This window comes from Staurois parvus, unplaced genomic scaffold (genome assembly GCF_062004578.1).
Source record: "Staurois parvus isolate SC_StPar_1 unplaced genomic scaffold, SC_StPar_1.0 ptg000157l, whole genome shotgun sequence".
Classification (NCBI taxonomy): Eukaryota; Metazoa; Chordata; class Amphibia; order Anura; family Ranidae; genus Staurois; species Staurois parvus.
Window position 1 is genome coordinate 454,665 of NW_028317953.1, and position 17,212 is coordinate 471,876.

At 41.7% G+C, this 17,212-nt stretch overlaps 1 protein-coding gene across 1 annotated transcript; it reads right to left on the reverse strand.

The window, feature by feature from the left end:
* Nucleotides 1-1,992: 1,992 nt before the first annotated feature.
* Nucleotides 1,993-16,718, reverse strand: TTR (transthyretin). Its single transcript, XM_089675695.1, has 4 exons — nt 16,573-16,718; nt 11,385-11,530; nt 10,831-10,966; nt 1,993-4,958 (listed from the first exon to the last, which is right to left on the reverse strand). Exons 1-4 carry the CDS (start codon nt 16,633-16,635, stop codon nt 4,842-4,844), a joined length of 462 nt encoding a protein of 153 aa, XP_089531821.1. The 5' UTR covers nt 16,636-16,718; the 3' UTR covers nt 1,993-4,841.
* Between the last annotated feature and the right edge of the window lie 494 nt (nt 16,719-17,212).

Genomic DNA, 17,212 nt, shown 5'->3' on the forward strand with positions numbered 1-17,212 from the left:
AAATAGGATGAGCTCCTCAAGCTGTTGCCATCAAACACTTGTAAAGTCTTCCAGGTGTCATTGATCAATCACAAGGCTTACTAAATAATGCAACCTTCCATATAAGAGTGGTCACATGCACATAAGGAAATTCACCCAGGGAAAGGGCACTTTCTTCAGCCTCCCCTCATCCGCAGAGACACCGGGAATTTGCTGCCAGTTTTCACCATATACACTGCTCAAAAAAATTAAAGGAACACTTTTTAATCAGAGTATAGCATCAAGTCAATTCAACTCCTAGGATATTGATCTGGTCAGTTAAGAAGCAGAGGGGGTTGTTAATAAGTTTCAGCTGCTTTGGTGTTATTTAAATTAACAACAGGTGCACTAGATGGACAACAATGAGGCAATCCCCAAAACACTTTTTAATCAGAGTATAGCATTAAGTCAATTAAACTCCTGGGGTATTGATCTGGTCAGTTAAGTAGCAGAGGGGGTTGTTAATACGTTTCAGCTGCTTTAGTGTTAATGACATTAATAACAGGTGCACTAGATGGGTAACAATGAGACAACCCCAAAACAGGAAAGGTTTTACAGGTGGGTGCCACTGACATTTTTTCCCTGCTCATCTTTTCTGACTTTTTTTCACTAGCTTTGCATTTGCCTAGGGTCAGTGTCACTACTGGTAGCATGAGGCGATACCTGGATCCTACAGAGTTTGCACAGGCAGTCCAACACCTCCAGGATGACACATCTATATGTGCCATTGTGAGAAGGTTTGCACAGTCTCAAGAGCATGGAGGAGATTCCAGGAGACAGGAAGGTATTCTAGGAGAGCTGGACAGGGCTGTAGAAGGTCCTTAACCCATCAGCAGGATCGGTATCTGCTCCATTATGCAAGGAGGAACAGGATGAGCCCTACAAAATGACCTCCAGCAGGCCACTGGTGTGACCAAACAATCAGAAACAGACTTCATGAGGGTGGCCTGAGGGCCGGACGTCCTCTAGTGGGCCCTGTGCTCACTGCCCAGCACCATAGAGCTCGATTGGCATTTGCCATTGAACACCAGAATTGGCAGGTCTGCCATTGGGGCCCTGTGCTTTTCACAGATGAGAGCAGGTTTACCCTGAGCACATGTGACAGACGTGAAAGGGTCTGGAGAAGCCGTGGAAAACATTATGCTGCCTGTAACATCGTTCAGCATGGACATTTGGTGGTGGGTCAGTGATGGTCTGAGGAGGCATATCCCTGGAGGGATGCACAGACCTCTACAGGCTAGACAATGGCACCCTAACTGCCATTAGGTATGGGGATGAAATCCTTGGACACATTGTCAGATCCTATGCTGGTGCAGTGGGTCCTGGGTTCCTCCTGGGGCACGAAAATGCTTGGCCTAATGTGGAGTATGCAGGCAGTTCCTGGAGGATGAAGGAATTGATACCATTGAATGGCCCCCACACTCGCCTGACCTAAATCCAATAGAACACCTTTGGGATATCATGTTTTTGTCCATCTGACACCACTAGGTTACACCTCAGACTGTCCAGGAGCTCAGTGGTGCCCTTGTCTAGATTTGGGATTAAATACCCCAGGACACCATCCGTCAACCCATTAGGAGCATGCCCCGACATTGTCAGGCATGCATACAAGCACATGGGGGCCATACAAACTACTGAGTACCATTTTGAGTTGTTGCAATGATATTTCAGCAAAATGGACTAGCCTGCTGCATCATTTTTTCACTTTGATTTTCAGGGTGTCTTTGAATTCAGTCCTCTGTAGGTTGATCATTTTCATTTCCATCAAATGGATGGGGCATCCTTACATTCCTAACACATTACCCAGTCCATATCAGTATAGATATCCAGCATGATATTTTTCCCCATCGAGGTCTGATGTGTTTTCAAAGTGTTGCTTTCTTTTTTTTGAGCAGTGTACATCCACAACTTTCAGGGAACCACTGCACCACTGGGAATTAGCTCAACAGGACTGATGCACAGAAACACTCCACATAGCGTAAAACCACCCATAAAAGAAATTTATTTAAGTCTAAGCACCTACAAACATCCAGAAGTAACACAGGATATCACATGGTACAACAACATAGAATTCCAGCATCAAAGATGGCCACCTTTCCTTTGCACATGCTCAGTAGTGTACATCCGGGTCCGCCCTACCAGTTTCATCACAAATTATATCACCAGGTGCCTCTGCTGTGTATGCACCTCTGCCATATATACAAAATACATCAGTTGAATATGGTAGGGTTGAACATTAAGTGAAATGTGTTGTTTTCACTAGTGACAGTGCCAGCTATAGCAGAGATGTCCTTAGAAACCTCCTGGGAGCTCTGTGTGTTGGAGCTCAGAGGTTGCATGGGACAACTGTGGTGCCACTCTGGTTGGACAGAGCGGACCTGCACTTTACAATAATAATGTGTTGATGTGGTTCACTAATACTAGCAATGGTCATATCGATAATGGGTTAATAAAGTCTGCTAAAACTGAACATGGAAAGTTTGATGTGTTTAAAGCAAAACTCCATCAAATGTTTTATTTTCCCATGCATAGGAATATATGTATTTATTTAAGAAACTGTAGGACTTTCCTTTGTGTGCCAGTCTTTAATTCTTTCAAAGTGTCTGGGCTGAATAAAGCCTTTGATGCCTCTAGTTGAACAGTGCAGTCTTGATTTAGTAAGTACTAACTGCAGCCTGTGTAATAACTGCAAAGATCTAATGTGTGGCTTGCACTGTGTTACCCCATAGCAGTTCCTCCATTTTCCAACAGTTATTTCCCAGTGCAGGGTTGAACCTAGCAGAAAATATAGTGCTTACTTTAGGCCATTACATGGGGCTTATTTTGTACAGAGAAAGAAGTAGAAGCATGCTTGATTCATATTAACCTTTTGTTTTCTCTATCACATTTACTGTATATTGTACTCCCAGTATTTATAAATATTTATTTTTTATTATTCCAAGTATTTTGTGCATTTAGTATACCACCAAGCACCACAAAATTCGATTTCAAAATGGACTGAGCCAGGTTGAAAATGATTAGTCAAGGAGCGACTACTTCCTATCAGATGCAATCAGTGTTCAACAGTGCCAGTAGCTGCAGGAGGCACAGTTGCCTGAATATAATGAAGATTCCTTTATCCATTCTGTTTAGCATAGATGGGGAAATTAAATGGCTATCTCCTTGTCTTTCATGGGCTGAATGGCCAAAATTTGAGCCATCCATGCTGAGCTTAAGTGCTACAGCTGAAATATAATGCATATAATAACATTGTTACTTGTAGTCAGTTTAGCCAGATTAATAGACTTGGCAGAGAGGATCTATAAATCAGTATCCTTGTGCATTACCACCAAGCAAAATATGATATGTGTATATTTAAATATGTAATTTTTGTTCTAGCCAGCATGACCACACTATAAACCTGTGCACATATTTTGTAGTCAAAAAGCTTGTACTTTCTGAGATATGCCCAGCTCTCCAATATGCAAGTGAGTTACCTAGCAAAGCTATCAAGATGTCATGATTTCTCCTTAGGAAGATGAAAAGAGTTATTCAAATGTTGGCAACCTTATCTTTAGTAGATTTTTAGGGGCAGACAGCACGGGAGACTGCGGCCATCGGAAAAGATAAGTAAGGACCTATGGTGGGAGGGAAATGGGTGGCATGGCTAACTATATCGAGGAAGTTAGGGTGGATGAATGCAGGTGCAGTCTGTTTTCTCCACTGCATGTGGCACTCAACCGAGTGGTACAGCAGCCTGGAGAGGAAGTCAAGGTATACCTTGTTTCTTGGGTCATGGAGCAGTGTCCCTGCCTCCATGGCAGCCCTGGGTCAGCAGGAACTTTATAAGTCCCTGCCCCCAGGTTTTGGCACACATTTTTGTGAAGTGGGTAGAGTAGGGAAAGATACCCCATCTGACAGGGAAAGTGACTAGTAGCAGGGAAAGGTTCCTGATGAGTAGGAACAGGCGATCCTCAATGAAGCTTCTCCTTTGGGACTGGACCGGCCAGACTGCACACTGCCTTCTGAAACAAATGCGATCGGTACATCTCTTCCCACTGCATCTCTGCATAGAACGGAACTGTCAGTGTTTTCCCTAATCGGCACTCTCCCACTGGAGTGTTTGTAGTTTGCCATTTTCTTCAATACAAGTTCCAAGTTTTATTGAAACCTGACTGTATCTTTACTGCCGCCATACCATGCTGTACCTCCCCACAAGAAGGCTGTTTTAGGTACTAACACACATTGATAAACTTTAATAAAGCATATGATATCAACATGTACACAATAGGTAAAATACAATACATTTCCTTTAAAGTGACTCATAAAGGTTAGAGTATATATACATATTCCACTGTCCACTATTCTAAATGCCACTATAATGAAGAAAAAGTGCCTTCAAGAACCAACACTTACAGCTTGCCATCCTGGACTCCCAGGATCCACTGAGCCCATAAGGGGGACATGGGCATCTGACAGCCATGGGCAGTGGGGTATCAATGTAATTTCTATCTTTGCAGGGGCATCTGTTATAGCCACTTTGATTTTAATGACCAAGTTGCTTTAGTAGGCATGAAAGCCGACACATATCACTGACCAAAAAAGCAAAGGAAACAAAAAATTGGTTTCACTGATGATAATGGGTTACCCATGATGACTGTGTTGTTAAGCAACCAAAACCCAGAGTGACACAATTATTTATGTGTTTTTCATCTGAAGAAAACTTTATTTAACACCGTGGTTAACATAACCTAAACCTGAAATTTGAGCTCGAAAGGATACAAAACAATAACAAAAGCTACAAAACCTAACACATGTAATAAGCAAAGATGTCTTGTGATAAATTAAACATGGCCTTCCTTGAGGTCACTGACCACAGCAGTTGTAGAGAAGGAAAACGGAGTGAGGAGCACAGCAATGGTGTAGTGGCGGTGTCCAGCATCATTCGCAGTAAACACAACCTGCAGCAAACAGAACAGACAACCATGTTACATTATAAACTCTATACCATGTTATAATTTTATAAGTTCACCTGACTTGTTTAGATCCCATCTTTATACACTTTACTATTAAAAATCACTATGATCTACCTTACCTACATGATTACTAGGGATGCACCAATACTATGTTTTGATCAGTGAGTACGAGTACCGATACTTTCGTCAAGTACTTGCCAATACTGAGTCAATACAAAATGTATGGACGCAAATTGCACTGCAAAGAATAGAGGACGATTTGAACAGGAATGCTGTTCGTGTCCAAATTGCACTGCTCCTGTGTGAACCCAGGCTTATCATAGCCTGAGTTCACACAGGAGCGGTGCTGGAAAACTCCCTGCACCAATCCCATGCTGAGCGGAGAGTGGAGAAGGGCATGTGGGAAAATTTGATCCCTTGGTGTCAGTTATCAGAGAAGGGAGACAGATGCTCCAGATTCTCAGCTGTAGGAGAGGAGAGAAAGCTGCGGGATTTGTAATCCCTCTGGCTTTCTCTCCTCTTCTTGCAGGTAGGGTCGTAGATAAGGGGGTACCACCAGTCCTCATGTACGGGGCCCAGGACAGCAGGGGGGCCAGGCAGCTGGGTGAATTTGATGTGGGCAGCGAGGGTGATTGGTATGGTGGGAGAGGGTAATTACTAGACTTGATCCCCTGTATCACTCTCTCTGCAGCAGCTGAAAATTGGCTTCTTCTCCTCTTCCTCCTGCTGGCTTTCAGCTGCTCCAGAGAACCATACAGGGGATTGGTTCCAGTAATTGCCCCCTGCTGCATCCATCACCCTCCCTGTACACCTTACATTTACCCCTGCTGTCCAAGCCCCCTGTGCGCCCCCACCCCCACAGTGCTGCCAGCTTCCCTCGTCTCTTTTTAGCAGCTGCATACACACAATAAGATCTTTCAGAATGGAGAGTGGAGGAAAGGTCCAGTAAATATGTCACATTTACCAGCCCCTTCCTTTCCCAAATGCACACAATGACTGATTGGTGCCAATCGCTCACTGTGTACATTCATAACTGAAGCATAGTAAACTTTTTTTGGAAGGGGGGTGCCTGCAAGGCTGGCTGTATGGGGCCCCATGATTTCTAACAACAGCCCTGCTTGTCTGATAGCCAACACCAATGTATACATCCCTACACATCCTTCTCTCCCACTGTCTGCTCAGCATGGGATCGGTGCAGGGAGATTTCCCACACCGCTCCTGTGTGAACTCAGGCTACGACAAGCCTGGGTTCACACAAGAGAAGTGGGAAGCTGCATGCGATTTGGACAGGAATAAAATTCCTGTTCATATCACATGCTATTCTTTGTGGTGCATTTTGTGTCCATACATTTTGTATTGATGCAAGTCGCACCACAAAGTATCAGTTTGGGTATTGGGAGCATTTTCTTGACTATGAGTACTCATACAAATTATTCATTATCACCACCGATACCAGCATTAGTGTATCCATAATAATTACCCAATCTCCTGTTGGGGCTCGATACTATCTATCATCGTGATAGATAAAAGCTGGATATCAGTATATTTTCTTTTTATAACTTTTTACAGAATAATTTGTTTAACAATTTGTAAAGTATCTTTTGTTAGTTTGGGACCATCAGTATTGTAGGTGTACAACATGGTACAAGCTGGAATGTCCTTAAAAGAAGCAGTCCACATTTGTTTGTGACCAATGTTAATGAAGCCTGGTGAAGCAGTAATCTTTATATATTACTGGTATTTCCAACGTAAGAGTCAGGGCTACTGGTAGAGAGTGCACCTGTACTTCTGTACTGGGTCCAGGTCCAACTGGGTCAGCAGGGAGTCCACATTTGGCTTGGAAGAAGGAGGAGTCCCTGTATAAATGAGAATGGGCATTGCTAGCACTGAGCACATGGCCTACATCTGCAGATGAGTGCCCCCGGTCCTAGGGCTGCGACTGCCTGACATTTGGTAAGGATCTACATTGTATGTGAATGCGGGGAGAGCCAAGGATCTACTTTGTATGAGAGTGTGAGGGGAGGCAGAGGGCTGCATTGTTTGTGGAGCGGTGAAAGAATGGGTGCAGAGGCAAGCCATGAATGAGTGAGAGAAGAGGCAAGCTATGGATGAATGGGTGTGAGGCAAGCCATGGATGAATGGGTGAAGAAGCAAGCCATGGATGAATGGGTGAAGAAGCAAGCCATGGATGAATGGGTGAAGAGGCAAGCCGTGGATGAATGGGTGAAGAGGCAAGCCATGGATGAATGGGTGAAGAGGCAAGCCATGGATGAATGGGTGAAGAGGCAAGCCATGGATGAATGGGTGAAGAGGCAAGCCATGGATGAATGGGTGAAGAGGTAAGCCATGAATGAATGGGTGAAGAGGTAAGCCATGGATGAATGGCTGAAGAGGCAAGCCATGGATGAATGGCTGAAGAGGCAAGCCATGGATGAACGGCTGAAGAGGCAAGCCATGGATGAACGGCTGAAGAGGCAAGCCATAGATGAACGGGTGAAGAGGCAGGCCATGGATGAACGGGTGAAGAGGCAAGCCATGGATGAACGGGTGAAGAGGCAAGCCATGGATGAACGGGTGAAGAGGCAAGCCATGGATGAACGGGTGAAGAGGCAAGCCATGGATGAACGGGTGAAGAGGCAAGCCATGGATGAACGGGTGAAGAGGCAAGCCATGGATGAATGGGTGAAGAGGCAAGCCATGGATGAATGGGTGAAGAGGCAAGCCATGGGTGAGGTAGGGGGAAGAGACAAGCAGTTGATGAGGGGTTGCAAAAGTGAGCGGTGGACCAGAGGTGCAGGCAGGTCAGAAGTGAGTGGTGTGGGTTTTTTGCTTACAGTGATTGTAAAGGCAGACTTTTTTTTTAACCCCTTGCCTACTGTGCACTTTTACCTCCTTCCTGCCCAGGCCAATTTTCAGCTTTCAGTGCTGTCACACTTTGAATGCAATTGCGCAATCATGCAACACTGCACCCAAACAACATTTTTATCTTTTTTTGAGACAGATAGAGCTTTCTTTTGGTGGTATTTAATCACCACTGGGTTTTTTTATTTTTTGCTAAACAAACTAAAAACTAAAAAATAAAAAGTTTTTCTTTGTTTCTGTTATAACATTGTTTAAATAAGTAATTTTTCTCCTTCACTGATGTGCGCTGATGAGGCTGCAGTGATGGGCACTGATAGGTGGCACCGATGATGAGGCACTAGTAGGTGGCACTGAAAGGAATCATTGATGGGCACTGAAAGGCAACACTCATATATGGCACTGATAGGCAGCACTGATGGGCACTGAGAAACAGCACTGACAGGCAGCACTGACTTGCGGCACCGATAGGCGTCACTGATGGGCACTGATATGTGGCATTGATGTGCACTGGTAGGCATTGATGGGCACTGGTATGTGGCATTGATGGGCACTGCCAAGTGGCACTGATGGGGCTACACTGATCATCATGGCACTGATGATCAGTGCCCTGATGATCAGTGTAGATGTCCCCTCTGAGGAATGCCGCTTGCCGGCTCTCCTCTCCTCACGCGCTGTCAGTGTGAGGAGAGGACTGCCGATAACCGGCATTTCGTGTTTACATGCGATCAGCTGTGATTGGACACAGCTGATCACATGACAGAGCCTGTGTCATCGGCTCTTTACTGTGATTGGTGATCCGCTATGTCCCAGGGACACAGCGCAGCACTGGTCGCCACCGATCGCCACAATTAGAGTGGGAAGAAATCATATGACATCATCCCATAATGAGAGAACCGCAGCCCACCCATCATTTCCTTATATGGCGGGCAGGAGGCTGTTAAATAACAAACATTACCTGCTCTGTGCAGTGGTTTTGCACAGAGCAGCCCTGATCCTTCTCTTCTCGGGTTTCCCATTAGCGCTCCTGGCCCTTCCCTCTTGCCAAGTGTCCCCACAGCAGGCAATTTGCTATAGGTGCACCCCAGCAGGCTGGCTCCAGAGCTGCTGCTCTGCATGTCCCTTCACAGACAGATGCAGCTCAGTCCTGCCCTCCACTCTCTCCTTCATGGCTCACTGGCTGTGATTGGCTCCCAATGCTGACTCAGCCAATCAGGAGGGAGAGACCATGGACAGCCGAGGCTCTCATGCACATTGCTGGATCAAAACAGGGCTCAGGTAGGTATACATAAAGGTAAAAACCTTGAGCCTTTACAACCACTTTAAAGTGGTTCTAAATTCTAAACATGTTTTTAGCTCAATGCATTCCCTGCATTAAGAAAACATTTTTAGCTACTTTTTCTACTCCCCGCCCCTAAACACTTGCACTGTGTGTGTCTATGGATGCACAAAGCTCAGCTTAGAAGCAAGCCTGCCTGGGTGCCCACTCAACACATGGCTTGCTATGGGGGCACTCATGCTTTAGTAGTACTGTAAGGTAGGGAGGGTTTCCATTTTTTTTTTCCAAGAGTTTTTCTTGGGTGTTTTTTTTTTCACCAGAATGCTAGCAATCTGTTCTCTGTATTAAGAAGTATTGACTGCAGAGAATGCTTCCTTTATTCTTTGGTTTTCACAGCTCTGATGAGACTCTTTCTGAAGCTGTCAGAGCTGCAGGATGAAAAAGACATAATTCTGTTTATATTTTTCCCAATCAGCTCAAGCATTGTTAGCATGAACCATGCCATTTGTGGAGGGACCTGAAAGATGGTAGGATCCTACAATCCTGAAAGAACCAGATTTCTATTTATCTCATAAGAAATACAAACTCCAGCTTATCCTTTCTCTGTATGAAATTATGCTGGTTACTCTTTTCCTTTTGTGTTTAGTGCAGAAAGGTTCAGAGTTCAGTCAGTATCTTGACATTTCCACTCTCTACTTCTGTGCTGCAGAGGTATCCTACAGGGAAGGTCTGTATGGGTCCCATGATTTCTAACGGCAGTCCTGGCATGAGTTAATGGCCAGTTATGACTTGGACAAGTCTATACACCTCTATTGCCATTAAAACTCACTGCAAATCAAACAGATAAATTCACACATGAAAGTACATACTGTATGAGAAAGCTGTTTTTTCTGTCAGAATTTGTATTTCTGTCCACCCAGTCCTGAGATTTACACAGCTCTGAAACACAGCACTGTCTAGCAGGGGATGGGATTGGGTGATAGGTTCTTTGTGTTGCTTTTCGTCTTCCCTTTCCTTCCCTTAGCTCTGCTGTACAGGCTGTATAGTAGACTGCACAAGACTGATACTATGGCAAATTCAGGTACCTAAACTGGTTGCATTAAAAAATAAATTGAATGATGTATTTAAGATGCTGCAGTAATTAGTTTATTTTATATCTGTCGGAATGGGTCAGTTTAAGTGTTAGGGTTGGGGAGGGGTCAGTATTAAGGGTTTGAACTAGGTAAGTGTTCAGATAGGACTTACATTTTAGGGGGTGTTATATAGCTATGGGGGAAGGGGGGTTAGGGTAGGCTGTATGGGGCCCCATAATTTCTTATGGCAGATCTGGCAAGAGTTACCAGATGGCCATTTCAGTTTTGGATGAAAGTTGAATGCGAGGCAAGCAGCTAAATAACACATGCCATCATACCTACCAGGATTAGTATTTCTGGGGACGGGATAGAATATTGACCAGCTACACCATTCCCACTTAGAGCTCAGAGCCTAGTGTAAAAACTGCCAGCCCCAGGAGTTGGGAACAAATTATTGATGGATTAGGAATCAGATGCTTTGTTCTGTCTAGAACATACACCTACAAAAACGGGTTGCCAAAGGCAGCTTTTGTATTTTTATCCTGACATGCCCTCTCAACAGGAACCCCATAGAAGCCATGATAATAACATACACATTGATAAATCCCTCCCCCAGGTCATTAGTGACATCAAAATATCAGCTTACATCAACGTATTCATGGAATGGAGATAGGCCAAGCTTGCTCCAAAATGGTTTAGTTGCAAATTCCAGCTTATAAATTCCTTCTACAAACTGTTCTTCAATAACGAGGTTATGGATTTCCCCTTCAGCTGATGTAATTCTGGGGGGAAAAAATTGGTTATTAAAGTTGTATGATTTTCAGATTTATGTTGATACAGGGTAATATTTGTGCTGTAATAATGACACGAGCTAACAACCCCAACCACAGCACCACCTGCCTGGAGTTTGCATGTTCTCCCTGTGTCTACGTGGGTTTCCTCCGCATACTCCGGTTTCCTCACACACTCCAAAGAGATGCTGGTAGGTTAATTGGATTCTGTTTAAATTGGCCCTAGTATGTGTAAGTATGAATGTGAGTTAGGGACCTTAGATTGTACGCCCCTTGAGGGTTAGAGACTGATGTGAATGTACAATGTATATGTAAAGAGCTGTGTAAATTGACGGCGCTATATAAGTACCTGAAATAAATAAATAAGTGACATAAGAAAAAGTGACATAAGAAAAAGTGGCCAGCTCACCCAGAAGAGACCAGATCCCAGCCCTTGTCTTCACTCTTTTTGAACACCTTTACTGGCAGTTTGGCTGCTGGGATTCCCCTCACAGCATCCAGAACCTTCACCATCAGAGGACACTTTGAATCTGCTTCCCCGTGTGTGCCTTGTGCCTTAAAATGGGAAGAAATTTTTTTTCTTTTAATGGTGATAAATAAGCAGATTTGTGTGTACAGTATCCTTTCAACCAGGTGATGTACATAGCAGCAATAAGACTCTAGGGGGTGTATTAAAAAAAATGCTCAGAGCTATTCATCCTGCAAAAATGCCTGTAGATTTTTTTCTGTGCGAATGCCAGTAAAATCAAATGTTACTAGGTCATATTCTCTCCTGGTGAAATGTTATTCATTCGTAAAAATAGAGTGGTAATACTGCATTATGGCCACTAGATGGAGCTTACCATCATAGTAAATAAATGTTTCTTTCCTAAGATCATTAGCTCCATCTAGTGGTCATATTTTCATGATTCATGCTATGGTTATGAATGAAGAACATCTGACCAGGAGAGAAAATAACCTAGAAACTAGTGATGCACCGATACATCGGCCGGTGAAAATTATCGACCGAAAAGAGGGTTATTGGCAAAAAAAAAAAAAAAGTGGCGTTAATTATGATTGACTTCAATGCAAAATTTCATCCCATTGACTTCAGTGCAAAAACACCCCTTATCGACTTCAATGCAAAATCGCATCACATTGACTTCCAAGCAAAAATGGCACAAAAACATTTTTTATTTTTATATATATTTTATTTTCTGTTCAATTTTTGTGTTACTTTCAATAAAAGTTATTTTACGTTGCTGGGTTGTATTTTTTTAATTCATATGTATTTAAATTCATGATATTAAATGAAAAAGTTGAATATAATACAATTATATATAAAATAAAATGTAAAAAATATATATATATATATTATTTATTTATTTATTTTAAACTGCATTTTTTGGTTTTCCTGCATCCTGAATTTTTGGTTTCAGTATTAGTCCAGAATTTTCATTTCGGTACACCATTACTAAAAACAATAGATTTTGCCAGTATTCACACAGAACAGGTGTACATGCTGATTTGTAGAATGAATAGCTCTGAGAATATTTTATAAATACACCCCAAAGTGTACATCTTACCAATTCAACGCAAGTGAGATACAACGGCAAACCGATATTTGGCTGAACAGTGCAGGTACTTTAGACCTCTTTCAACTGGGGACAATGTATTTATTTATTTCTTGCTCTTTGGTTCTTTCCCAAGTGGGGATAATATATTTACTTGTTTGACAATCATATAGTCTATGCACCCTTATTATGGATGTGTATATATTTTTTGTTCATAGATCCTTTTCCATTTTGATACTTTGTCATCTACCTGGCTTCTTATGCATCTGGCTTCACTGCCTAATATACACTAGATAGGGGTAGGTAAAATCCTTTCCTTTTTGACTCATATTTTACATATACACATTCATTTTGAAAATATTAATAGTTTATTCATTTTTTTGTTAGCCAGATATTGCACGGTGATGAAAATCCTGGGTCCCTCTGTGGTTTGGTAGAACTACAGTGACATTAATTTTAATTCTATGTCAGCGGCTATGTTTGTCTATAATGCACACTGAGGTCAGTGGTGACTCTGATAGAAACATGTTGTCCATGTACAATAATAGATTGTTATTAATATAATGTTCTTTGAATTGTAGCATATTTTGAATACACAGAAAGCATCCCTGAGGAAGAAGGAGGCTTTGAAAAGCAGAAAGTGCTGTACCTCTGGACTATCTATCAGTTTAAATTCATATTTCTTTTCTTCCCTATGCAGTAATATATATGTGCAAACATTGTCTGTAGCCACAATATCTGTATCATTATGATTTTTTTAACCTAATTTTTTAACAAAAAAAAGTTTGGACTAATACAAATTTGGATAATTTTTATATCAAAATATCTTTTGGTTGTTAATGTAGCCTCTAAAAGTCCCATTTATTGGAGTGGATTCTTGGTCTTGTGTATATATAGTGATGATGGTTACTCAATAAGCACCATATCCCATCTTAATATTCTTCCTTTATGTTTGCTGACCCCCTGGATTGAAGTTGGAACAAGCCTGCACCCCATGTTCTGGGAGAAGCAGGGTGTGCTTTTGCCTCTGCTTTGAGTGGCACCAGTGGCAATCTAACAGCTCGCAAGAACACGGATCCCCATTAATAAATATATATCCTGTGTTCCTGTTCTGGTAGCAGCTAAAAAATTAGGAATTTTCTTCACTTCTAGTCTTGGGGACAGTGATCAGCAATACAAATAGTAAAGAAGAAGCTCCTCAGCAGAAATACAGGCAGCAAGAAATACCAGTCAGGTTGTAGTAACTCTTCCACACTATCCAAAACTAAAAGAAAAATTGGAACTGAAAACAATGTAAAGTATGTTTTATTTTTTTTTTCAAATAACAAACATGCAATACTAACCTGCTCTGTGCAATGGTTTTGCACAGAACAGCCCCAAACCTTCTCTTCTCTGGTCCCTGAAACTCCTGGCTCCTCCCCCCTGTCAAGTGTCCCTATAGCAAGCCACTTGCTATGGGGGCACTTGTGCATGCTCGCTTCTGAACCCTGCTCTGTGTCCATAGACACTCAGAGCACAGCTCAGCCCCGACCCCTGCCTCCCCTCATTGGCTGTGATTGAGAGCAGCAAAAGCCAATGGCTCCCACTGTGGTCTCTCAGCCAATGAGCGGGAAAGAAGAAAAACACTGCTCTTGTGCACAGCATTGGATTGAGATCAGGCTCAAGTAAGTAATGGGGGGGCTAAGGAGAGAACAGACCACAGAAGGTTTTTAAACCTTAATGCGCAGAATTAAAAACCAGCTAGCTTTACAACCACTTTAAGTTCCAATGCTGTTGGGCAATGGCTGTAGCATATGAGATTTTATTCAAGGATAATCCCATATTAGGCTTCTTGTACATTTTTTTTACTGACATGAACATGGGTACATTGTGTATAGAACAATGCACGCAGCTGCAGAAAAATCAGTAATGCAGTGACTGTGTGGAGCTGACCATCTTGACAGGAATGGTTTTACCAACTAACCACTTGCGCTAAATGTGTTGCGCTGTCAAGCAGTGAAACCAATTCATATATAGTTCTTAATAACCAAGTGGTTTAATAAATAAAATCGCAAATCATAGTGAACAAATATAAAATCGGTAATGACAAAAATCAACAAGTGCTAAATAAATACATACAAAGTCCAGAAGAAATAAAGTGCATCAAATAAAGTCTCTATGTGAAAAAGGTGCATTCATATATAAAGGAAGCATTCTGAAATTCTGTGCAGAATTCTTCATCCACATCACCGCTGTGCACCACAGCACAGATGATACTAAAGCTGCTTATCAAAAGGGAAGTCCACTTTATAGGGAGAAATCCCAAACTGAATGGCTCAGATGTACCCTGTAACATAGGAAATCTTGACTTTTTGAGTTCTGTAGGTGTGAACTGACACCTCTGTAGTTGGCCCCACTAACCTGTAGATCAACAACTTTAGACTTCAAAAGTAATTTTATTGAGAAGATCACTCATAGGTTAATGAGGAAAGATTTCTCATGGTGCAGCTCACTAATTAGATGAAATAGCATCTTAGTGCCTAGCCTGTCAGTATCTGAAGGAATGCTACAATGTAATGCTAAGGGTGAGGCTGTACTGAATAATTGTCAGCAGTAATTGTAATAAGTACATTAGAACAACATAAAAAAATAGCCTTATGACCAAAACCAGAAGCCAAACCATTGAATGAGTGAATTGTATAAATGATGTGCCTAGCAATGAGCTTCAGCGTCAGAAAAGAAGAGTCTCATGTAAAATATTAGTACTGTTAGAAAAATAATCATAGTTCAAAATAAGAAAGTATATTAACCGCTCGCATGCTCTCCCTACCCACGCTGCTATTGGCTTCTCGGTATGTCAATCACTGGGTGCCGGCCACTGATTGTCGGGCGGGACTCAGTGATCATCGGCGGAGCTGGACAGGGGAGAGGTCTGTATGTAACGGACACAGATCTCTCCCCTGCCAGCATGAAAAGGCAAAGCAATACAAAGCAGCTTGTCTACATAGTAACACAGCACACTATGTAAAACACAACACAGCAAAATGTTAACCCTTTGATCGCCCCAGATGTTAACCCCTTCCTGCCCAGTGCCATTAGTACAGTGACAGTGCTTGTTATTAGCATTGATCACTGTATTAGTGTCATTGGGATGTCAGTGGCAACTAGTCAGTTCCCCCCCAGTGTCAGAATGCCTGCCGCAGTTCCGCAAGAAGTCATTGATCGCCACCATTACTAATAAAAAAAAAAGAAAGAAAAATAAAAATTCCAGTGTATATATATATATATATATAGCCATTTGTAGACGCTATAACTTTCATATAAACCAATCACGTATTGGGATTTTTTTTAGCAAAAACATGTAGCAGAATAAATTTGGCCTAAATTTATGAAGAAATTTTATTTTTACATTTTTTTACTGGATATGTTTTATAGCAAAAAGTAAAAAATATAGGCTTTTTTTTTCAAAATGGTTTGTATTTTGTTGTTTATAAATGTCATTTATGTGCAATTGTTAGTTAAAGTAACGCAGAGCCGTATCTCAAAAAATGGCCTGGTTGGGAAGGGGGGTAAATCCTCTGGAGGGCAAGTGGTTAAACTTTGCAAATGCTGCAAAAACAGTGGCAGCCTGTGCCTTGTAGGTAGCTTATAGTAACAATTGTACAATAAATCATTGATGTTACTTTGTGTGTACTTTACAAGTACTTTTCAGCATGTACAAAAAAAAGCTGCAAAACATACATTATAGTTAGAGTGGCAGTAATGTCAGTTTCTGTACTTGTACGTACGGGTAAGCCTGTAGGTACTGTAAATATCTCCTAAACCTGCACTGTTTAGGAAACATTTACCTCTGTAGAGCATGGGCATCGGTAAAGGTTACAGTTTACTATCGCTTTAATAATTAAAGAAAAAGGAAACTGTAGTAAATAAAGAAAAAAAAATCAATATAACAATTATCTATATTATAAGAATATATAATGTAAACAAAAAAATAAGTGTAGATATACATTGCTAAAGTACACAGTTTTGTGTCATTACACCCTTAATAACAGCACAACCACTTACCCAATGGAATGCATCAGAGAAAATGAAAATCATCAGTACCGCTAATGTATTATAATAAGCCATGCCAATTGTGGCTTCCGTGGTATTTTGCTAGAAAAATAAGGCAAGCAATGAGCTGAAGAATCTATACTGGAAAGAAGAGAAGGTGCAAATCAGAACCTATATAATGACAAACCTGCTGATTCAGATTATTGACTTAGTAAACAATAAGAAAATAATTAACTCATCCATGGTTATGCTGAGAAAGATTAGGTGCATGTGGACATTCATATAGGTTGTACATTTCATCTCTTTTTTCAGTTAAGCATGGCAGTAATTTGTAGATCATTTTAAAATAATATTCCTTTTAATTCAAAGCTACATCTACAAAAAACAAAATGTTTCATGCCATGGGGTTGTCATTTTTTACTTCCTTGTGAAAGTGCTAGTTGTCTGGCTGGTACAGTGACCTGCTGGCTTTAAAGTAGAACCGAAGGAAAAACTTTTTCCTGACTCCAACATGGCAGCATACATGTGATATAGCTCCGCCCCTATATCCACCCACAGGACCTGTGTATATCTATAAAAGTCTGATTGAGAGCAACCTCCCCCATTCTCCTTTTTGTCCTCAATCTCCACCTGCAAGACCGTGAGGTTGCGA